This window comes from Caloenas nicobarica, chromosome 21, assembly GCF_036013445.1.
Source record: "Caloenas nicobarica isolate bCalNic1 chromosome 21, bCalNic1.hap1, whole genome shotgun sequence".
NCBI classification, from domain to species: domain Eukaryota; kingdom Metazoa; phylum Chordata; class Aves; order Columbiformes; family Columbidae; genus Caloenas; species Caloenas nicobarica.
This window is the reverse complement of record NC_088265.1, coordinates 2,699,385-2,723,373: the sequence shown is the minus strand read 5'-3', so window position 1 is coordinate 2,723,373 and position 23,989 is coordinate 2,699,385. Positions and strand designations below refer to the sequence as shown.

Genomic DNA, 23,989 nt, shown 5'->3' with positions numbered 1-23,989 from the left:
GGCGGGTCCCGGCGGCCGCGCTGCCCGTCACGGCACCAGCCCCGCCCCGCGGGGCCGGCGGCGCGGCGGCCGGAGGGGGCGTGGCCAGCGCCGGCCGCCTGGGCGTGGCGGGACCGGGGGCGCGCGGCGGGGGGCGTGGCCGGGCGGCGCGCGGCGGGGCGGGGCGGGGCGGCGCCGCGGCGGGGCGGCAGTCGGGCGGCAGCCGCGGCCGGGGAGGGAGCGGCGGTGGCGCGGGGCGGGCAGCGGCGCCCCGTGGTGCGGCATGTCCAAGACGCTGCGGAAGAAGCGGCACTGGCTGAGCAAGGTGCAGGAGTGCGTGGTGTCCTGGGGCGGCCCGGCGGGCCCCGACCCCGAGCTCCTGCGCGGCGGCGCCGAGCGCGGCGAGTTCCCCTACCTGGCGGGCCGCCTGCTGCCGGGCGGCGAGGGCGCGCCGGGCCCCGCGCTGCTCTCGGGGAAAGCGCCGGCGCCGGGCGACGTGCTCCTGGAGGTGAACGGCACCCCCGTCAGCGGCCTCACGCACCGCGACACGCTGGCCGTGGTCCGGCACTTCAGGGAACCCGTGCGCCTCAAGACCGTGCGCCCAGGTGAGCCGGCCGCCGCAGGCCCCGCCGGACCCGCGGCCCGCCCCGCCGCCGAGCTCGGCCGCGGGTAGGCCCCGCCGCGCCGGCGCCCTGCGGGGCGGCGGGAGGGCCGCGGAGGGGGGTGCGGGAGCGCCCGCCCGCAGGCGGCGGGACGCGGGGAAGCGGCGGGCGGGTGCCGGGCTGGGAAAGTTTCCTCGGCTCCCGGAGGGCGCCTCCGCCGAACGGGGCGGCCCCGCTGCCGCGTGGGGCCCCCGGAGTCCCGCTGCGGCCCCGGGGCGGCGCTGGCGGGCGGCGCTCGCTCCCCCGGCCCGTCGGGGCCGCCGGCAGCGGGCTGGCCTCCGGTGAGCCGCCGGTGCCGCCGCTGGAGCCCGGGGGCGCCGCTGTCCCGAGGGTCGAGGGTTCGGTTCCCGGCTGCTGCCCCCGGTGGCCGCGGCACCCGCGTAGCCGGGGGCGGAGGGGGCCGGTGGTGTCGCGCCGTTGTTTCGGGTGTTCCGTGGGTGCGACACCCGCGTGGGGCTCGGCGGTCGCCCCACGGGGCCGAGCGGAGATCCCGGGTGACTCGTCCCCCGTGGAGGGTCCCGGTCCCGGTCCCCGCCGGTGGGGCAGCGGCTGCCCGGGGAGTGCGGGGTCCACAACCTGGTGTTTTACATGGATTTTACATGGTATTTGTGTTAGGAACTCCTCAGAGCGGGGTGAGGGCAGGTGTTGGGTGGTCAGGACCAGGGAGGGTGGGAGCGCGGCTGGCGGGAGCCCCATCGCTCGTCCCCTTGGCTTCTAATTTGCGGAAGAGAAACACCGAGAACAAACTCCGGGTGATTTTGTTCCATAGATTTGGATTAATTTTGTGTAAACTTCAATTAACTAATGATATCAGATCGCTGTGGTAAAATCTTCTTTATCAACATGCCTGTCAAATGTCAAGTTAATGCTAAATAGTGGTACCTGCAGTCGCAGGAGCTAATGATTCACAGTGTAACGAGCTTCAGATTTACCGCTTTCCTGGTCAGACAATCCAGGTGTGAGCTTGGTGTGTTATAAAGAAACTGCCTTGCGTAAAACTGCTTTTCTCTGAATCTCAACTGATACCAGTATTTCCATGACTGAAGTCTGTGATATTTCCTATATGGCTTCTTTAACACCTGTCTTGTATTTCTTTCGTAACTGCAGGGTTACTGTTTGGCTTTAGGTGATACATACATATTTTAAATCAGGTTTTCCTACTGATGAAAAGTCATTTTTATATAGAAACTGAGCAGCTGGTCCTGATGCATATCACCTGTTACCAAATTACAAAAAAAAAAAGCCCCAACAAAAAAATCCCAACCAAAACAAAACCCAAAACCAAACCCACACCTCACAGAAGCACTCACAGAAGCCGGGTAGGCTTTGAAAGATGTCTGTTCTTCATTCAGACAGGGTTTCCAATTTTGGAAATAAACAGAAAAGAACAAACTGCTACCAGTTAGGTGTGAAATAAGAGGATAAAAAAAGTTGAGGGACAAATTGTTTAAGATAGAAGACAATAATAAATTTATCTTAGAAAGAGAAAGCTCGTGGAAGATGAAAGTTTAGTTAGAAGATCAAAGGGATTTCTTGTGCTTACCATGGAGGGAAATAGGGGTATTCCTGTACTGGGACTTTCCATAACAGAGAGGTTGATCCAACTGTTGAGCTAAAGCTGGCAGGAAAGATTTTAGAAAAAAATGATACAATGAGTAGTAGAAAATAGTCAGAGCCAGATGATGCTCTTGAGGAGTTCCAAATATGAAGTGGGAAAAGGGTCCAGGAGATTGACAGGACTGATTCCAGCAAGTTGGTTAAAGCTGCTGTTAAGAATTAAAATATTGGGTGCGTGAATAAATGCCATTTAGTTCCTTTTTAGAAGAAAGTCTGTTAATTTTTGACGGTTCGCTGGTTGGTTTAATCAATGCAAGTGTTTTGGTGTAGTGGATTTTCAGGTAGACTTTCAGCCAAGGTGTCAATCGACTGGAAAAGGCTCTTGCCAAGTGAGTGCTGTATAGCTGCCAAAAGAGAAGGGCAGGATTCTCCTGGGGGTTCGTAACAGTTCAAATATGGGAATGGTTTTCTCAACAGAAGGAAACCGCTGCTGGAATTTTGCAGAGACCTGTGCTGTTTAGCGCAGTCATCCTGAGCTTGTAAACTGCACGCTGGGTTGAGCTGTAAAAAGAGAACTAGTGTTTTTATGCTGATTTTTATATCACTTTTAGAACATATCACATTGAAGCTTCAGATCCAGCAATTTTTCCCGTACTGGAACATACTGCCAGCTTATCATCAGATGATTATTACATTAATTTTCTGTGTCAGTATCCTTAAATACAGTATTTTAAAACATACTTTAAGAGTGACTTTGTTGTTTAGGAGCTGGATCTGTCTTGCAGGTGTCCCCGTGGCTTGGAGCAGCGTTTTGGGGACCGAACTGCTTTATTTCACATAGTTTTGTAGTCCTTCATTAGAGGCAGCAACAGCTTTAGTTGACAGCAGTAAAATCTGTCTGTGATACTTCTAGCAAGCTCACAGAAAATGTAAAATGGGAATTTCAAGATGCTGTTTAGTCTTGTTTGATAAGACACTTGAAAGATATGAATGTTAATTTGAACGCCATCTGTTAACTGCACATCACAAGTGATGGACCATTTTGTTGGAGAGATTTGTTGTTCGCTGTGTTTCTCCGTCCTGGCTCGCTGAGGAGGGGGGACAAGACCCGTGTGCCACAGGCTGCGGGTGCGTCGTGGGTGTCGCAGTTATACCCCGGGTGAGGAAAATCTGGAAAATCTTCCTTTCTGGTATTGATAGGGACGGATGCAGCGGAGTCTGTAGAAGGGCGACCTCAAGCTCTCTGCTGGTACCCCTGGATTGATGCTGGGATCTGAGTTATCTGAATAAAAGATGTCCCTTCATTCCAGTTGATGTTCGAGATTATAACCATACCTTTATTTTTGTGTAACTAGTCATCATCTTGATCAGATGGGCAAACGGCAGTTTAGAGAAGTAAGGCTTTTTGTGCGATGTGATATTTGTATGGATGTGCACGCCTGCTAATGTGGGCTGGCTCGTCGTAATGAGTGCATTTGTATTTTAGCCACACGTTGGTAAGTGCTGGTTTTGAGCTAATCGCATGCTTACATGCATCGGAACGATGGCTGCACTGTGGCTCGAGAACCTTCCCTGGCCGCTGGTACTTGGATTAGAACATTAACCTTGCAACCAGCTGGCACTGCTGCAGGTTCTTTGATTTCTGTTAAGGAAAAAATAAAGCGTTTTGTTTTAGTCATACCCATTGTCTTTGAGTTCTAAGTTCATCCTCTGCCGGTACCTACCCGTTGGCATATGGCATTCAGATTGAGCTGGAAAGACGTTTGGATGTGCAGGCGAGCCTGCTTGCTAAAATACTCGTAAATATAACTTTGAATGCCTTCTTCCTTCATAGCAGCATGGTAGCCAAAATACATCAAAACCAGGCTGCAGACTTACTAAGAAAAATTACTGATTGTCTGCATGTTCTTCTTTCTGCAGCCTGAGTTGCCAGATACTGTGTAGGAAGGAATGTGTTTTCCTTCCAAACTAAGGAGCTTTGATGAATACAGCTACTCTGTGGCAATTATTGTGGTTTCATGGCCACTATAAGTAGCATCTGGGAAGAAACGGGCAGAGCCTTGTAGCTCAGCCGCTTGAGAGACACGTCCAGAGCACATGGTTTTGTCCCTTGAGAGAATGTACGTTGGCTCTATTGCATCAAAACTGATTTTAGTAAAAAACGCAGCAAGATTTAAAATGATGAAAGGTCCCCTTCAGAGTAAATTTTATTTTAATAGTCTCAGTGCTGCTGAAACTGTTAAACCCTGGGTTTGTGTGTGTTTGTTTCATAGGTGACTCTACAGTCGTGGCTGGAGCTTTTCCTGCGGCTGGGGCATTTATTTATTACTCCAGCTCGGGTTCCTTGCCCTGCCGAAGGGTTTCAGCTTGTCCTTGGGTGGTTTTCTCCCAGCTGGGGCTCGTGGAGGACTTCCCAGCTCGTGTCCATTTGAAAATACATAAAATAGGTCCCAGTCCAAAGCTGATGCACGTTTGCCGCTCCGTTGTGTGCTCATCCGTAGTCTGCAACCTTTTGACATGGCATCTCTTAACTACTTCACATCTATTGCTTTATTTGAATTACGGTGTGTTAATACAGAGAATGAGATGACTGACAGGTGGATGTAGTGCTCTGAAGTTCTTGGTACCAAGTGAATTTTTTTTGAGTCGATATCTTTCACTAAATCACATCATGCTCTTTTGGGACTTGAGGATCTTGAAGCTACTGAGGCCTTATCTTGCCAAATGCTCTCCTGATCAAAATGTAGTCCAAGCTTACAAGAAGACAGCTTATTGCTGGATGCATTTTCTCACGTGTTTGTAAAGTTGCACGGTGATCGATCCCTGATATCTCCATTACCGACAGGAATTAATGGAAATGTTTAGAACTCGACTTGTGCGCGGGGCTCCCTTTTCTGAAACCGAATGAATGAAAACGGTGCTGACAAATACAGTGACTCAGATCACGATTCGGCGCTCGAGACACAATACTCCAAGCGGAGTATATAAGATTAATTTCCATTTTCTCTTGTGCTCGAGGTAGGCACGAAGCCTCCGTGCGGGGGTCAACATTTGCATGTTTGGCAATTAAGGCAGAGAGGAGGGCGCCCCACACTCCGAGGCTGGTTTTGCAAAGTCAGACGCAATTCTAAATGTGCCGTGGTAAAGCAGAGGTCGGAGTACACGCTAGGGTAGTTTTGCCTCTTGCAGGAAGGGCATTCCTCTAATTCTGTGTGCCTGTGGCGTTGGTCCAGCTCGCTGGTGGAACTGGTATTTGCTGGGTGAGGAACTGGGGCTTCTTCATGTGCCTTAGGTGGGGGCTGCTGGTGTGGAAAGTGCCCTCCCTGCTCCAGAGGGTGTGGGGAACCGCTCCGTTTTTACACCAAAGAGGGAAAGTTTGATTCCTTTTAGCACACCAAGAAAAGCCCAAAACGCGTCGAGTTGCTATAATGAATGTGGAGGGTATCCCAGTTTCACGGAGCTGGGCAGAAGACAGATGTGCCGTCTTGAAAGAGAAAATTGAATGTGAAATGCTTTCTGCTGGAGGCTGTTATTTCTCTAAAGCACTGGCAGTAGCAACCGTGTGTCCTGCAGCGGTTTGAGAGCCACCCTGCGCAAAAAGCTGTTCGCTTGCACCCCAGATGTGCGGATGCAGAGGAATATCAAGCTCTTGCAAGCGATGGGTATTAGGGCATGCATGTAACTTATAATCTTCTTTCTCATATTAATCTTACATAAACATTATTCTTGGCATAAAGCGTATCGCCTTTCCCTTTCACGTACTTCATTGTTTAAATTTGACTGCGATGAGTGCTGCGTTAATGATTTCACCATCAAGGCGCTCTAATTATTCTATTCTTTCTTGGCGTGTTCGTTTCAAATGATAACGAGGCCTCGTGTGGGTTTTGCTGCTGCGCTGTTTAACACCGTGGTTTTAATTTGTGCTGTTTTGTTCCTTCAGGAGAGCCATTCTCTTCCCTGTGCCGGTCCTTAATGTCTCAGGAGGGACCTGTAGGATAGCGCAGAGTAAGGGCAGTGTCACTTGGAGCTGGTGGCAAAGTGGGTGGCACGGCTGGTGTCCCCTGTGCCCATGTCCCCACTTCAAGTCAACGACGCATTCACTAGGACTGAGCAATCAAGCACTTGTATTCCAGTTATTCCTGTTTCTCCTTCAGGTAGACAGTTTTATTTGAAATTCTTGCATATCTGTTTGTTACTTTTCTATTTAAAAAAAAAAAAAGCGCGTAGGTTTACATGCCACCGTAGAACTTGTTTAAAATCCTTGAACCTGTAATTTTGCCGCTACTCCGCGATGGCAGGAGGCTTTCTTGCTATGTGAATGGAGCCAAGAATAAAATAAACATGAACCTTGATTAAAAGCCACGATTTCAACAATAGATTTTGTCTTTGTAATTGTTGTCTAGGTGGTGTTCTTGAATTCTTGGCTGGCTTTAGTCACAGGCTAGTCCATTGTTGAAAATGGCTGGATTTTATCACTCTCAGAAGATACAATTTCCTTAATTAAAAAAAAAATTTACTCTTGTAAAACAAAGACACTTTAAAGTTTTAAGCTGTCTTTTTTAGAAAATTCCTGAAGTAAACAAGATGTGCTTGTATAACTTGCTGTGCACTATGCTCGTTTATTGTTGGAACATCTGCTTCAAGGTATTTTTCAGCTGATAATTCTTTAAAAAAATCTTAAAATATAACAAAGATTGTGCATTCAAATCGACAGCTGAAAAAATTACTCTAGTTTTGATTGTCGCTCTGTTTTAAGGTCTTTTGAGTCCCTTCTGGTTGTTCTTTTTAATTCATGATGCTTCCTTTTAAGAAATGTCTTGTTGCGTTCATGGGCTGTTAGTTAAACCACATCTTGTTCCCTGAATGAGAACAATTTTCTTCTTCAAAGCAATAGTATTCCTGAGAGTACTAGGTTTGGATTAAGAAAAATATGAGCTCTTTGTATTTGAGAGTAAATTCTTTATTTAGGTCTGCTGAACAGAAGGTGAGGGGAAAATACAGACTGTATTGATTGGTTACACCGTCACCAAAACCAGAATCCTGAGGAACTCATCTTCTCGGTTGCTAATTGGTATTTGAACCAGTGTTAAATTAATCTTTTTCAGGCCCTCTGCGGGTCACAGTGGGAACGGGAGCTGCTCCCGGGTGACGCACCAGCAGGAGTTGAATACAATGGGCTGCCTTCCAACTTCAGCAGTTTTTTTAAAAGCAGGAGCGTACATTTTTGATGAAAAAGGGGTATTCTAGGCAGGGCGTTTGCCTGTGCGGTATCAAGGAGAGTGCAAAGAAGAAGAGGGAATTGCCCTGTTGGTGCAGCAGGTCAAGGGATGCTGGGTTTATGTTAATTTTTCCATACCGGCTGTTAAAAAACCCTTGCACAGGCTCAGTGCAGCTGTTTGAGATGCAGATACGGGTGATTGCACGTAGGCACGTTGTGAGGTTTGGTTAGGTGTAGCTTTTGCTATGAAATACAATCACAGTAATCTTTTGCTCAGGTGTGTGTCGCTGTGCTTTTTTTTTGTCACATGCAAATGTGGCGTGTTTAATGTTCTTCCGTGGAAATGTAATTTCATTTGCAAAGCACACTGAGGTGGTTGGACATAACTGTGGGCTTTGACAGTGAGCTTTAAAGCCTACTTTCATAGCTACCTTTAAAAACCCTTGCTTAAAGCTACTTTTCAGTATGTATGTTTCTCAGGCCTGTAATTTTTTATGAATTGTTGATTGCTGTCAATTGAGTGTAACTTCTTCAAATTGAAAATCACTAGTGTGTTTACTCCCCATGCTGTGTCACTCTTCGCTTGCTGAACAGTAGTCTAGTTCGTATAGCTTGAGCCATTGTCAGGTATTTTCCTGACATACAAGTAAAAAGTTAACTTCTTTAAGTTGTGGCTCACTGTATCTCTTCAGTGACCTGTATAAAAAATGTAAAGCTTGAATTCCAGCTCTACCAGAACACGGTACACTTGAATATTGATTGTTATTGTGTTCTACTTCAGTGCTGTTTCATTACTGACTTTTGGTAATAAATACAATCAGACTAACAGCTGGTGTCTTATGAATATGGATTGTGGATCCTATACAAACATGAGAAGTATTCTGGTTTTTGGTGTCTAGAAATGCATCACTTCCATCTGCATGATAATGAAGTGTTATTTCAAATAGGTGGCGAAGGCAATCAACGAGGTTAATGTGATGGTGTGAATTATCCATTACTGAAGTTCTCTCAAATCCACTGCAGTTGAAATGAAGAACGTGCTTTCTTACAAACCCAGCCTAGTATCGCCCTAACGTGAGACCCTAGCCCGAAATCGCCAGCCCGGAAAAACTCTCGTGCGACGTGATGGAGAAAGGTGGATTTATAATACAGCGCAAAGGAAATAAGGGAATACGCAATAAAAACTGGACCGAAGAGAAGGATTAGGAGTTTGTTCCTTCTGTCACAGCACAAGTACGAGGCCGTAACCCGCAGCAGATAATCCCGGTAGCAGGGACGTGTCTTCAGGCATGTAATGTGCCTGGGGCTGGCCCTGGCCTGGGCTCCAACCAGACTGCGTAGCAGACTCTGCCTTGTAATGCTTAATATTCTACTGATTGTACGTGCTAATTAATAACTGCCTGTGGAGATGCACAGATGTTTAGATTTTTTTCTAATTTGCTCCCTGTGTACCTCTAACCGAAGACATGGGAACGCTTCCCTCATGTGCTGGATGTTATTTAAAACTTCGCTTTATCGGCCAGGCAGGAGCTGCGGGAGCCTGTGGAAGTGAAGCTCGTTTGCACGTCTGCTTTTGACTCTTAAATATCGTGGGGGAGCTACAGAAATTCCCATCAAAGTCGCCCAGAACGCCCCGCAGCCCCGAGTGTTCATAGACCGCTGGATGCGCCCCGGGTGAAGTGGGGCCATGGCAGGCCTCCCATCCTGCGTCAGACTATAAATATATATATATATTTGTACATCTGTTCAGGGCCAAAGAGCGTGTCAGACAGGGGAGGTGAAACTTGGCCTTCCCAAGAGCTCCTGGCCCGGTCGCAGCCGCCGGGCGCCGGCCTGGGGAGGGCTGGGCCTGCTCGGAGAACTCTGACCCCGCGGAGCCCAAAATGTTTATTTTTCGGGGTGTGTTTGTCACTTCTGGGTTGAGCCGTGCCTGCCAGCTGCTCAGCCGTGACACTTCACACGGGTGCCACCAGCTCTGCTCCTGGGCAGGTGTGAGACACAACCTGGGTGTTTCCAGACCTGGGTGCTTCCAGGGTTGATTTAGGAAGCTTATTAACAATAGGAAATAAAGAATTGGAAACTGGATTTTTTTTTTTTTTTTTAAGTAAACCACTTATCTGGAAAACAGTCAAGCACCTGGAAGATGTGATGTTTACTCCATCTTGAATTCTTGGCTTGCAGATTTATGATGTTCAGTAGCTGTCTCCAGACCATCACAGGTTTACATAAAAACACTTTCAGAAGTTTTCAACTCAAGATGCATCGTAGACTAAACACCATAGTCATTTAAATGAAAAACCGAGCTCCCTTCTTCACCCACCTCACTATAAACCCATACATTTTTAGGCCTGGCCATTAGACATTTCACTTCTTTGTAGTGCAAATATGAATAAAGATTTCATGTCTTTGAAATAAAAAAATGGATGGCTGGGATGTTCTGGTGTTGTTTGCCTCCTGGTAATCAAATGCTCTTTGAGGTACACATCATCGGCCAGTTTTGCTGTGAAGAATGCTGAAGGCCATTTTGAATTTTAAAAATACAAGCTGGGTGATCTGTGCAGTCATCTGCCAGCAATTGCTCTGAAAAACAACCATCGATACTCGGTGGTTTAGCCTGTACATCAAGCTTTGAATGTGAAGAACATAAAGGAATGTGTTTAGTGTTGAGTTTCTACTGAAATGTCCCTGTTGCCTTTGCCAGAGGTGGTTTTTTTTTTTTTTTCATAAAACATTTAGCGAGAAATAAATTTCCCTTGGACTGGGATTGTCTCACAGTTGTACTTTGAGAGCAATTCAATGTTCGCAATTATGTTTTGGGATTTGAATTGTGTCTCTCCTATTAAGGGCTGTTTTAACATGCGGGCGAGGATGCAGCGTGTGGTTTGGGACCCGTTTGGCCGGGATCCATCTGTTTGCCCTTTCAAAGGGTTCATCGGCTCTTCGTGCTCTGTGGGCAAAACGGGACGTGCTGGTCTGGGGGTGACGCTGTGACCAGCCTGGGGCTGGGCCTTTGGTGGCCTTGGCTGGTGTCCTCTCCATCCACAGCATCAGGACATCTTCTCGGGTCCCTCTTGGATGTGGAGATGCTGTGGTGGGGTCCAAGGTGGACCCAAGGGGGAGCGGTGCACGGTGCTATGTGCACCGGTTCTGTGCTTAGCTAAAGAAAAATAAATTAAAAAAAATAATAATCTCCTTTCATCTTGATGAAAGAACAGATGAGAGAAAAAATTCCATCTGAAGTGGCTGCTTAATTACTGTTTGATACAGTGATGTAGTTTATCAAATTAAGTTCCTAGTGGAAATAACATTAGGGTAGAAAGCGGTTTTTTTGCTCTAGAGCAGTAACTTTCAACTTGTTTGTCTGAATTTTCCGGTGTCACCAAGGCTGTGTGGCAAAGTTAAGCTCGTTTTTAATCTGGCTGCTCCTCTTCAATGTTTTGTGAACACCGTGGGAGTCATTGGGGGCATCTCATGTCTGACAGCGCTGGTGACCGACCACAGAGGTTCCCAGAAAGAAATTGAAAATACAGCCTGAGGTGTTTGATCTGCAATTGAGTACATCTTAAAATATCTGCAAATATCTCTTTCTTAACTTATCAAATCAGTTGGCTGGGCGAATCTAAATAATTAAACCAGTTTTAATTCTCGTTGTTCAAAGGAAAAAAATGACCTGATTTGGTGTTAAGCATAAAGAAATTATTCTTGTCATCGAAAATTCCTATGGTGGTGAAGACGGTAGTAAAAATTAAAAAGAAATAGACAAAGCAACTGATGTGCAACTGTGCTTTTGTTTTGTGGGATGTTTTTAACAAAGTTAGAGATAACCAAATGAAGTAAATATAATCTTAGATTACTAGGTGGTTTGGTGTCTGATTTAGTAAAGAAAACCTCTTTAAGAAGCGTCGTATCGCTTAAATAGTTGGTGTAGTTGTAGCCAATCTTTAGGAAAATGTAATGGGCATAGTGTCTTGGACATGCAGTTTGGATTCTGAAAAAAGCAGCACATAGGGGAGCGGTGTCTGACTTAAAACTTAGGGAGTTTGGGCAGGAAAATCACTGTATTGAATTGAAACAAAAAGCAGAAGTGCCTGTCGTGATTTAAGATTTCCTTTTCCTTGGAAGACTTTTTGGAAGACCACAACAAAATTATAACTGGTGTAAAAATCAGGGCTGTTTTATTCTGTTTGGCACATTTCTTGTGTTTGCGCAGCCGGTGGCCCACGAGCTTTATCCCGCAGCTGAGCACGGGGATGCACGTGTGTAGGCTATTTCTTCTTTTCCTGACATCGTTAAGAAACAAAACATAAAACCATTGACACATAATTTGAACTCCCTGTAAGACAACATGCCGATAAGTATTTCCCTCCTGCGCTAAGTGGTTTGTATGAAAAAGCTAGGGACGTGGGAGGATTTTTATATCATTTTACACAGATTTTACTCAGACAGAAACAAGAACATCCAAACCCCAAACTGCTTAAACGTTCCCCCTCTTTTTAAGGTTTCGTTGGCAGTATAACAACTCTGCTTTGGTTATACGCCAGGTTCACCCTGATGTTCTTGCGGTGGGCAGCGGCAGAGTTTGCTGGCACTGCTCGTTAAATGCAAGAGGATTAACATCCAGTTTATTTCCTCTAAAATCACTGAACTATCAGGAAATAACTAAGCCCTGAAGTTTTAGGTTTGTGGAAATGATTTCCTCCTAATGCATGGGGGGAATGTCGGAATCCTCTTATGTAAGAGCGGCAGAGCCCCGTGTTAATCCCGGGAAATGACGTTTAATGGCTTGTTTTGTCCTTTGTTGGTATAAAGAATTCCTCGGAAATCAGCTGACCAGAAGTACCAGGGAAGTATTTTTACCTCTGTTGCTGAAACTATTATCGCTCGGTAATTTCGCTAATCTGCTTTGCGGCGAGATTAGATTGGAAATGCCGCGGTGCAGGGAGAGCGTGTTTGTGAAAACCACTCGGTGCCGCAGGCACCGTCGGTGGAAGGACCAGTCGGTCGTCAAATCTGGTGTCCCCTTGCTGAGCAGTACTCAGAAATATTTATTGCCTTGGCTTGGCTTCAAGTTGACAGCGTTTCCTTGGGAGACAGTGTTTGTAATGTGAACTCGAACGCGTTGCATTCGGTGTGTGGCAAAAAAAATGCTAATGGCGTAAGTTTGAAGACAAAATTGCTGTGGTTTTATTTGGTATTGAGAGTTGGTCCCTGTTGTATGAAAGTTTTGTATGAGGAAATAAAAACGGTCCGCTCTAGATCTTTGACACCTTCAGCTGCCACTACATATATTTTTTTAAATGGATTATTAGAGAAGCATTAATATGTCGTATTTATGAATAAAACTATTTTTAAAATGCATTCACTGATAGATAAGCTGTGAAATATCGACGGGTATATGCAGCTGGTGGTTAAACTATACAGAATAGCTGAGGTAACACTTTACTGGTTATACTGGGTCCCCTTAGGAATTTTGAAAAAGACAAATAGTTGTCAGACCTCTGCACTTTTATTAAACCCTTTTTTTGGCTTATTTACAGGCAGCAGGAAAACAGTTTCACTCAGTGCAAGGCCTGAAGCGTTGCTCATGTCGTGGAATTACCGACTCCAGCCACTCGCCTCTGAATTGCCGGCTTTCCTGGCTGCCCTACTTACTCAGTATAAAAACCCCTAATCCTGTGGATTTTATTTCCCTCTCTGTAGGACAGCAGTGAGTAATTACTTTTCTCTGGTGAAGGTAGAGATGCTGGAAAAGTTTAATTAATACCCATTAGGAGGTACTGCTAGTACTTAAATGAATTCATTAGGGCGAGGGTGCTTAATGTTCATCAAAATAGCAAATAATTGCGGTGGACTGAATGTTGTTTATGCTGTACTGCGTGTTCTTTCTTTTCATTCTGCAGAATATTTCAGGATATGTGGGTGTTCCTCAGCCAGGGACATCTTTTCTAACCCCTGTGTAAAGTGTACGGATTCAAACTGAGGTTTGGGTTTAGAGCATAAATCTCTAAATCTCCTGCTGCGGAAATGAGTAATGTAAGGGGAAAAGGTACATTTGTCTGCTCGGCCCTACCGCACTGGAAATATTTCACTGTCGCTTCATTTTGCCAGCTGAATAGCCTTATTAATATGAATTTTTCAATCCTTGTTGGTGTCAGGGTCTGCCCCAGCTTTGTGGGACCTTCAGTTTGTGATTTGAACCTGGAGTTACGTAAATATTTGTAAATCACAAGTATTTGTATTGTTGAAACAATGTTAGCGCTTTTTTTTTTTTTTTAAACATAAGCACAGATGAGTGATTTGCACGGTTCTTCATTTAAAGCTGTTTTCCAGTATTATCTCTCTGCCTTCAGAATCGTCGGGTGCTTTTTGAAGCATCGGAAGCGTTTGTCCCCTGGTCTTTGCAGAAGGAGGGAACGTGAAATTTGCTTTGTGGACGTGCCGCTGGTTTGTCTGTGTGCGCAACGCTGCTTAAAATGGAATTATTGTCATCAGATTGCGGTGGCGCTTCTGGTGAATCCTGGGGCGTCGTTCACCTTTTATCAACCTCTATTTGTACACAAATGCGTGGAGTGTTTCCACAGGGAAGCTTTAAAGTATTCAGAACCTACCAACAGTTCTCTGCTTTTTCTCCCAGTTAAAAGTCCACTAAAAATAGGTTATTCTTCCATTCAGGCATCAAACTCTGATACGTAATGTGAAGTGTCGTGCTGCAGGAATAGTAAAAGGGTTTTTACCTGAGGAACTTCTTTCCGTGGACTGTTTTTTCTTACACTAGGTGAAATGCAGCGAAGAGAAAAAGGACTTAAATCAGTTTCTGCTTTGTTGAATCACCTTCAGGGGGCATAAAATTTGTTGTCCTGAAATCCTTATTTATTGCCTGTACAAGTACATCTGATGGGTTTTTTTTCCTAACTGAACTCAGTTCTTAAGTGGTCCATTGCTCATCCTGGTTTGTGATGTCGGGTATTAAGGAAATTGAAAGAAAAAAGAAAAACAGTACTTTTTTTTTTAAAAAAAATATTTTTTAAGAAGGATGCTTTGAGAGAACTTTGTATCTTATCTAAGGAATTGGAAATGAGGACAGAAACGGGGCCCTTTCTGCAGGCTGCTCGCAGTGATCTGGAAAGATTTCACATTCTGTGTTACTTGGAAGTGCAGGTTTGAAATGCAAGGCGTGAGGCTTTTCTTCCATTTAACAAATTTGTGGAGATAAAAGTAAAATCTGCTGTTTGAAGTAGCAATATATATCTCATTCAAATGCAGGAAATTCAAGCGATGCCTGCAGGCTGAGCCGGACCTCAGTGCAACTGCAAACACTGCAAAATACGTTTAGAAGTGGAGGATATTTGAAATTTTGCTCTTCAAAATGTGTTCTTAGCCTCCCTGTTGGACATGCATTATTTTTTTTTCAGTGGCAAATGACAATTCAAGTGCTGGCCTTGTAACTACTGCCTGATTCTGACTCGGTATGACCAGTAAAATTAAAAAGGGTCTTCACTGCGATCCAGTCAGAGTTTTGTGAGACGATGGGTATTGCTGGGATAGGTACCTGCTGGCAGAATTGCTTCATGTCATTCTTATAATCATAGATGTGGGGTGATTTTTCATCATCTAGCTCTATGTTTTATTATATTGGCAAATTTATATATATATATATATATATATAAAAATCAACTTATATGGAAGTTCTATTTCAACAAATCCCTGAGACTGGCCGTGTATATGATATTATATATCACATACTTGTATTCAAACAGAAAAAGGGAACCTTTTAAAACTCTTACCTTGAGGTTCATTCGCGTCTTGGAAGCGAGGAGAAAAGTGTTTTGCGTGGAAGTATCGACTGTGGGTAACAAGAATATCTATGCAATGCTGTGCTTTGCAATAGTGAAGCATTTCAAAGAGATTATTGCAGAACCTGTACACTCAGCCAAGGATGACAGAAAAGGGAATGATGCAATAAATACAGGAAAAAAACTCCGGTGCTGTCAGTTTGGCTTTTCCTGTTGGAGTGAACATCCGTAGCTGCCTTCCGATTGATTGTGAATTGAGAACAGAAATGAGATTTGGCTTTGCCTTCAAAGCTGTCTTTTTATTTGAAGTGCTTTCTTACGAGAATTCCGGCTCTGTGTCAGTCCTGAATTTAGTGAGCTCTTTAAGCAGATTTAACTGGGTCCAGCCTTTGGAGGCAGCTGTGAGCATCCTGAGCCCAGCGGCTGTGAAACTTCCATTATTGGAACCGCATCACCCTTTCTGCCTCATAGTCTGCCCTGTTTTCCCGAAAATAAGCCCTACCCCGAAAATAAGCCCTTCCCCAAAAATAAGCCCTAGCATGATTTTTCAGGATTTTCGAGGATGCTCGAAATATAAGCCTTACTCCAAAAATAAGGCCTAGTTACAGTTCATTGAAAAAGTTAATTTGAATAGTGACCAGGCAGCTATACATGTAAAAAAGGCATCTTTTGGAGCAAAAATTAATATAAGACTCTTGTCTTACTTTTTGGGTATGCAAACATTATTTTCCTTATGATATCTACCTTGTGCTGAACTTCTGGGGGCGGAAATTAAAGCAACTGGTGGAATTTCATCACTGAGTTATATTGTCACCGAATTAGATCGTCGTCCAGGCGGTTGTTGTAAACACCTGCTGGAGAGCAGTTACTTTCCGCTCTGTTCTTTTGAGTTCGATTTTTGTTCGCTGCCGATACATCCATTTTGTGCACTTCTTCAAGGAAGATTATCCTGTAAAAACTCTTTCATTGGAAATTTGACCTTTTTGTTTGGTTGGTTTTGCTTCTCTTGATGATAATCAGCAGATAAAAGCACAGAGGAGAGGCAGCAAATAAATCTTTTCAGAGTGAAGTGCATGGCGGGTTCTGGTGGTTTTCCATTCTGCGAGAGACGTGAGTTCATTAGTCATCTGAAGGTGTATTAATAGCTGTTAGTTAATAAACTCATTTACCAGCATCTTTCTCCACGTACTGACTGACATACTCCATTGGGACAGTTTTCTTACAAACTACCGGTAGATAAGAAACGGGAGAAATGCTGAGAAGCAGATGTTGCATGACCAAGTACCCAGCTGTGCGCTAACAAAACGGATCTCATGGTCATTAGTTAACAATTCCTTGGCAGTCAGAGGCATACGTAAAACAGTAAACACAGCACAGGGAAAAAATAATAATATATTTTTTAAAAAAGAAGCATTTTCTGCGCTTAAAGCACTGGCAGCATCAGTCGAACCATCTGTGTTGCTGCAGAGCTGACCGTGGGTAAGTCATAGCAGGTCAGTTGAAATGACCGAGAGTCCTTAACCCTTTATTGGTAAAATATGAAATTTTTTTTCTAAGCATGGGGTGCGTCATAATTTGAATGACATGAGACCCACAGCAGGGATGTCTGAACTTAAACCTGTCAGTAAAGGAAAATAATGGTTAGCGCTGTGGAGTTTTTACCTGCTTGTACGTGCAGATGTTTGGCCAAGGGCAGCAAAGCACAGGAACTAACCAGAAAAAACTGGGCAGCCACTTAAAGTTCACTTTTAAAGTTTAGGTGTGTCACTGGGATGGAGTTGCCATTGCTGTATCTATGGGTGAGCGCATGCGAAGGAGGAAGATGAAATCCTTGTGACCTTCTGGCTGCGTAATTTAGAGCTGCGGCTGCACTTAGAGCAGTCCGCCTTCTGCAATAATTCTCCTCCTCCTCTGCAATGCATTTTTTTCATATTTTTTTTTTTCTCATCAGAGAAATAAATGAGCGTGCAAGGCTTTGAATGCGTCATCCTGCCCGTTTTACCGCCGTCAGTGCCCTCCTTGCCCCCGCTGCCCCACAAAATGGCACAACTTTTCCTGACGAGTTGCTCGGAGCGGGTTCAAATAGTTGGCAGCGTCAATTTGGAGAAAGCGTGGAAGTTGTGAACGCTGCTTTTCAGCACGTGGGTCTAGGGGGAGTTATTAGATCAAAAATGTATTTACAAAATACGGAATGAACGTTCAGATTCCGCAGTAGGTGCGCGGGCGATGGGCGGGTTTTCAACGCGTTTTCATGCACCCTCCATGGGTGCAAGGAATTCCTGACAGGGACGGTTGTGCACTGGGGAAGTTCCTTGGGTTTGGGTTTGTTTTACTCACTGAAAAAAGCTCCTTCCGTGGTTAAACTGGTTCAGTCCTTGTCTACACATGCTGGGTACCATTAGGACGGTGCAGGAACCCACCTAAAGAATAAAAAGATATTTTCTTCAAAGCGTAGGAAACGCTTGTTTGATAATGTAACAATAAGGTTTTTAATTTTTCTTTTTTCTTTTTTAGCTCAGAGATGTGATTATGCATTTGGAAGCTTTGACCAGCTATTTTAAACCACTCTAGCATAGCCGTTTTTTCATTATTAGGACCAAAAGTATCAAGTACTACAGCTTTCTTCTGTATTTCTTCTTCATATATTTATGTCTGCATTGGCTTAGATAATTTACAGTGTCATTAAGGACTTTTAAAATCTAAGTAGGCTTTAAACTTTCTTAAGTAACTTCATGATGCTAGAGCATATGCAAATAATAAAACCGAAAAACATCAATATAAATCTGTCCTGTTAATTTTTACTACAGCTTACAGATAATCTGCTCCTGGATTGGTTTTTATACTTCAAGAATATGCTAGGTTGCCAAATGATTGAGTTCACGTTACGTTTCAAGCAAAAAAGATATTTTTTTAATATAATCCTGGCAGTAAATTCCGTGGCAAACTGTAATCCAGAGCACTGGCATTTCTGCAGATGGTAAGTTTCTGCCCAAGGAAGTAAACTAATTTAATTATATAATGAAAAACCCAGTCGCTCCCTGTGAAAGGCTGTTTCTCGTCAGATGTCAGAAGCACATACATGGTATAGAGCATATGGAAAACAACAATATGTAATTATATTCGATATCTGAGGTTCCTCCAAGTAGCTGTTATTGAAAAAGCTGAGCTGTGTGTCCTGATACCCTTGACCAGCCTGCGGGTTTGCGTCTGTTTTCCTCTTTCTTTGCCACTTGCTAATAAACTAAATTAGTACAGTAAATATTCAGATAATTCCCAGTTTTTGTGGAAAACAAGCAAGCGTTGAATTGTGGACTCACATGCACACAGTGCAACTGAATCTTTAATTTTTTGCTGCTACTAACGTTGCCCTAGAGAGAAAATAAAATCTAACTGGGTTATAGTAATTGTACTTTTGGGGATAAATAGGCCACTTTTATAGGAATCTGGTAGTTGAGCTTCATTCTTAAAATAGAATTGTGTCTATTTTTATGGCTTTCTGTGTGCTTAATCTGTAGGACAACAATTGTTCTACTGTTGGATTTACTAAATCGCTTTCAGTTCACCCACCTTTTTTTTCCCTGAGTCCTCCAGATTCCAAACACTTTTATTTATGGAACATTTTAGAGTGAGAACAAGAATGAAGCAAATTTTTTTAGTGAATTGGAAGTCTTCAGTATCTATATCCTCCTGTAAATCTAAGGCTACTGCATTGTTTTACATCAGCTTATTGCTTCCTACTTCATGTCGCAAATTCTCTGCCCGCATGACCATAAAAATAAGTTATGAACAGTCGGTTAGGGCAGGAGATGTCATCAGTTAAAGCCTAATGAAGCTTATAATCCAGAGTAGGCTCATCTGCTAAAATATCGCGTTGGCTGAACCGCTGCTGCAAATGAGCGGTTTGATAATTGCGTTTCGAGTCGGGTTGATAACAGAGTCTCTTATCTCGATGGTGTCTCGTTAAGCCCATCTGCCCTCGGTCGCCACACTTTGGAAGCTCGTTTGGATGGGATGCGCCCGGACCTGGTCGCGTGCAACGCTCTGGAACGTGTCCGGTGCCTTCGGCTGATGGGCTCCTGTATCGGCACACGGGCAACGACCGCCTCAAAGTTTCAAAACTTCCCCAAACCTCGTGCTGAAGCTGTTGGGTGCCCAGATGCTCAGGGATGAGCTCGGGGTTTGGACCCCCCAGGACCGTCTCACCTCGCTCCTCCTGCAGCATAAGGAACAAGAAGGAGTATGTCAGCCTCAGCTGCCCGAATCTGTTAGAAATTTAAATGAATACACCGAACGGTGGAGGTGAATCGCCGTGTGAACCCGTGCGAGTCAGGCATGGGCATTAGTCATGGCCAGCGCACAGCTGGAGTTCAGCCATTGTGCTGACTGTCCGTATTGTGCAGAGAGCGCTGGGGGGGCTCTTCCCAATTAAACTTGGAGCTGTCTCTAATCGATACCGCTGTGACACGGCACAGCTGTTAATTCCATCAGAGGAGCGCTGACCTGGCACTTGGATGCTGGTGGGTTTAGTTGCTGGGGGTCCTTGGGAGGCTACGGGAGTGTTGTGATTTCCCGAGCTCTGAGAAAACGCGGTTCAAGGAGCTCTAATTCCTTCGTAAAAGCTGCGCGATGGCTCCGTTCCTGGGAGCTGGAATCGCTCCGTTACCTCCGTGTCCGGCGCTCGTTGGGGTCCCTGATCCTGCGGTAAGCGGGACTGAGGAGCCCAGCAGAGCTGGACACCCAAAAAAACCCCTATTGGTGGCATTTCCGCATGTGGGAATGAACCACTCTGTTAGAAAACCGTTGTATTTTCAAGTGATGCAAGGCAGGGGCGCTTGGGGTGGGTCTGGCATTTGAGAGCCCAGTTTGCTGTTGTGCAAACTCGGTTTATAGGTCTGGCCAGGACGGACCTTGCGCTGCCACTCACGGGCACGGCTGAAGGATCTGTGGGGCACCCAAGAGGTTTGTGCCATACGGTGTCTTTAGGAATGGAGTGTCTTTGTCAGGCTCCCGTTTGTGGCATACAGTGTCTTTAGGAATGGAGTGTCTTTGTCAGGCTCCCGTTTGTGGCATACGGTGTCTTTAGGAATGGAGTGTCTTTGTCAGGCTCCTGCTCTGCCAAACTCCAGACTGAAATAGGTTAGTGGGCCTAGAAATTATGCAGAGTGTAATTGCATGTCTTGCTTCCTATGGAAAGCAGGCTAAAAATAAACCTGTCTGTGATTTCCATAAGTTCTATTCTAATCAGAACACTGGAAAAAAAAAAAAAAAATAAAGGTCTTGGCATGTGAACACGTACCCTTCTGCTGGGAAAACACTGCCAAGTCCCAAGCAGATTAAATGGCTTGTGTAACACAGAGCAGCTGCAAGGACATTTTTCTTTGGGGATGTGACTGAAACGTGTCATTCTATAGAACCGCACGCTGCTTAAGCGATAAGATACGGTATGTTATATGTATGCCAGTGTCTGAAATGCGATGCTGTGGTAGCACAAACACCAGGGCAGGCAATTTTTGCGCAATGTTACAGTAAGTGTAACCTGCAAGTGCCCTGGGTGGAATCCCTTGTTGGGGTGGGTATTGAGACAATACTCATTAAATGTCAGTAAGTTTGAATTTACACTTTAGCTGCAGATTATCAAAGGGAAACATTAATATTAGAACAGTTTGGGGACTCGAGTAACATCTCGTTCAGTTGTGTATGTTAATTGTGCTTTCTACAGCAAATTGGTTTGTTTGTCGTCTCAGTAAATCATTTTCTCTAGTGTGAATAAACCAAAACTTCACATTGTAAATTAAGGGAATGAATGGAAGATTGTTTATAAATCAGGAAAAACAAGCCACGCTTACCCGGAGGAAAATCACCTCTATTGTTTGGGTTACTAATCTTTGTTTTGGAGTGTTCCAGCTCTGTGTCTGCCCAATTAAGAGCAGACAAAATGATTTATGGATTATTATAACCTATGACAGCTACAGAGGACTCTGATTTCATGGCTCCAGTGTCTGGATTTGACTTTACGGCAGGAGCGGTGCAGGGACAGATTAACACTCGGTGAGGGATTCGGTGCATAATTAGCCATTGTATTAATAATAGGACCAAAATACAGAACATACAGCATATCTCTGCTCTTAGATACTACCCCACAGTAAATAAAACCAAATTCTCCACGGTGAGTCTTAGTTGCTTCAGAAAGTTGTAAAATGCCCCATCTTTCCCATGAATTCAGGTGGGATCTGTGGTGCCTCCCAGTGAAGTGTGGGGAAGGATCTTGAGAAATAGAGAATTAAAATAGCTCTTGAAAATATGGAAAACCTTTATGAATAGGCAAAAGATTGTTGCCTTTTTTTTTTTTTTTACTTCTCAAGAAAATAAGCAAATCAAAGAGAGGAAAGTCTCCGTATATAATCTAAAAGGTCAAACTCTTCTCTTGCGGAAAGTGCTTTTGCATTTTTCTTCCCCACTGTTAAGTGAAGGAAATGGTTATGTTGGCATTTTATTTGAAACCCATTAATTATTTTAAATCATTCGAGTTTTCCTCATATCTCGTTCAGTGTCTGATCTTCCATCAGAAACAGCTGTACAGTTCTTTGTGCTTTGCCTTTCTCCTGTTTAATAATGGTACATTAAAATACTTGGCTTCATCAGAGAAAAGCCTGCCCGTTGGTGGTTCTCCTGACTGAGCTCCCATGGTTAATGGATTTTTGTGTGCGTGCAAGGTATTGCTATAATCACATCCAATACCAGTGTGCTCGAAGCTGGCATCTGAAAGTCTCAACGTCTTCACTCAAAGGATTTTAGTTTTGAAAAATCCTTAAGGTTGTGGCAAGAAAATGTACCAGGCTCTGCAAGCTTTTTTGCTACCAATGCATCACATAAAACCAACTTAAAATGACGTCTGCTGTCATTCCACAGAAATCACGCAGAGGCTGAGAGTGTCTGGAGATGTAACAAGACAAAGAAAAGTAGCGTTCAGTGGAAAATAATGGACTGTGTGATCCAGCAATATTGCTAACGTTTCTCGTTGTTTCTCAGTGTACTGGTCTTCTCGTGGTGGAAGGTGCTGCTTTCCTCTGGTACAAACCTCCTGGTTTCCCAGCAGCGGGTCCGTACTCTTTGCTGCCAAGATTCAGCCAACTCTGATGCATCTATTTGCAAACGGAGGCAATTATTAGTTGGGTGACAAGTGTTATTTTCAAATACCAACCAAATGGCACCGAAAGGCTCTATCTAAATGCCATCTACATTCTGCAAATATTGTCTGTCTTCTTCCTTCTGCACTAAACAATAGATTTTTTCTTTTTCCATGGAGGGCGAGGAACCCAGCCATGGATATTCACCATCTAGAGCCTTCTGTTACAGTTGATTTTGCTGTTTCTCTGCTGCCAAAAGTAAAAACCTGGAGGATCGCGTCCAGGCTCCCACCGCTCACATTTCAGCTCTTGTTCTGAGCTCCAAGTGTGTTTCAGAGTAAACAACACTTTATTTGCCAATGCCTTCTGTATTTCCTAAGGATTGTTTGGGATGCCCCTTCCAAAGCATATTTTAGTTATCTTCAAAACCTGAAATGCTTTAGTGATGAAGTTCAGAGGCAAACACAAAGCCAAGTTATTTTTGCATAGGTTTACCGACAGTGGGCTGGTTTATTGGTAGAACATTTGCAGCCCTGTAAGATTTCAAGGGAACAGTACAACACAGTGTGCTCTGGTGTTCAAGAATGAGGATTGAGAAATTTAATTTCCCAAAATCAGTCACCGCCTTGACTGCAGATCTTAAGGCATTATCCTGTAAAGGCTTGTGTTGATCACCCCTTGGATCGTTCTTACCGATGAGTGGCCTCCTAAATTTGTAGGCTTAAAAAGTCAAAAACACCCTTTCAGTATTTTGAATGCTATAGTAAATGATTTATTAATACTGTAAGGCTTATCTCTACCGTGATTTCCGTAATAGGAATATGTTACCAAGAATTTATTGGATAGCGTGTAACAAACTACAATTAAACAAGGCTTTTAAAGTAAACCTTTCTCGTATTTGTCAGCTTTCAGCTAGTAAATGAGTCTGGTTTAATGGATTATTGTGGCTATGAAGTGCCTTGAGACTTGTTCTGTACAATAGACCCTATGTAAATTCCTCTATGAATTGTTCTGCGTCTTATCATGTTAATGTAATTAGATGAATCTGACATTCTTAGCCTTTGCTTTTTCTGAATTTGCACAATATCTTTAATGACACAGCCATAGTTCAGCTTCTTGAAAGATCCTTAATTCAATTTTCTTTAAAGAAGATTGACCCTAGCAGCATTTAGCCACTTAACAACCTTTATTTCGCAGCATGGTAATCAGCAAAAGCTCTGCGCCATGATTTCTCTTCAGCACAAGGAAACAAGATTTGCTATTGTAGTTAAAAGTTTACAGATTAGTTGTATTACTCAGAGGAATTAAACTCTCGGGCAGGTCCTGCAGCTCATTCTTGGACGTGTTCACAGGGAAATGATGGGCAGGACACCTGGGAGCAGGGGGAGCAGGTTGGGTTCACCCCCAAAAACCTTCCCTGAATCTGTCTCCGGAGGACACTGGCATGCAGGAGGGTGATGCTTTTCATATGGCTGGTGTTTCCTAAAAATCTTTCTGTGATGCAATTAAAAAATGTGGTAAAATAAAGCAAATGCACAGCAATCTCCTCCAAGCTTTTGAAAAGCTGGGATTTGCTTGGCAGGGCTGTGTACAAAAGCTCATCTCAAAGGAAGGATGTTGTAAAGGACATCTCTCAAATTAGCCTTTGCCTGA

General features: G+C 44.3%; 1 protein-coding gene across 2 annotated transcripts in view; it reads left to right on the top strand.

The window, feature by feature from the left end:
• The first annotated feature begins 205 nt into the window (after nt 1-205).
• MAGI3 (membrane associated guanylate kinase, WW and PDZ domain containing 3) overlaps nt 206-23,989 on the top strand; it is a 60,809-nt gene continuing 37,025 nt past the window's right edge. For both annotated transcript variants that reach the window (XM_065649705.1, XM_065649706.1), the window contains exon 1: nt 206-584. In XM_065649705.1, coding sequence (XP_065505777.1) covers nt 263-584 — 322 coding nt within the window. In that variant the 5' untranslated portion in view covers nt 206-262. The remainder of the gene's footprint in view (nt 585-23,989) is intronic.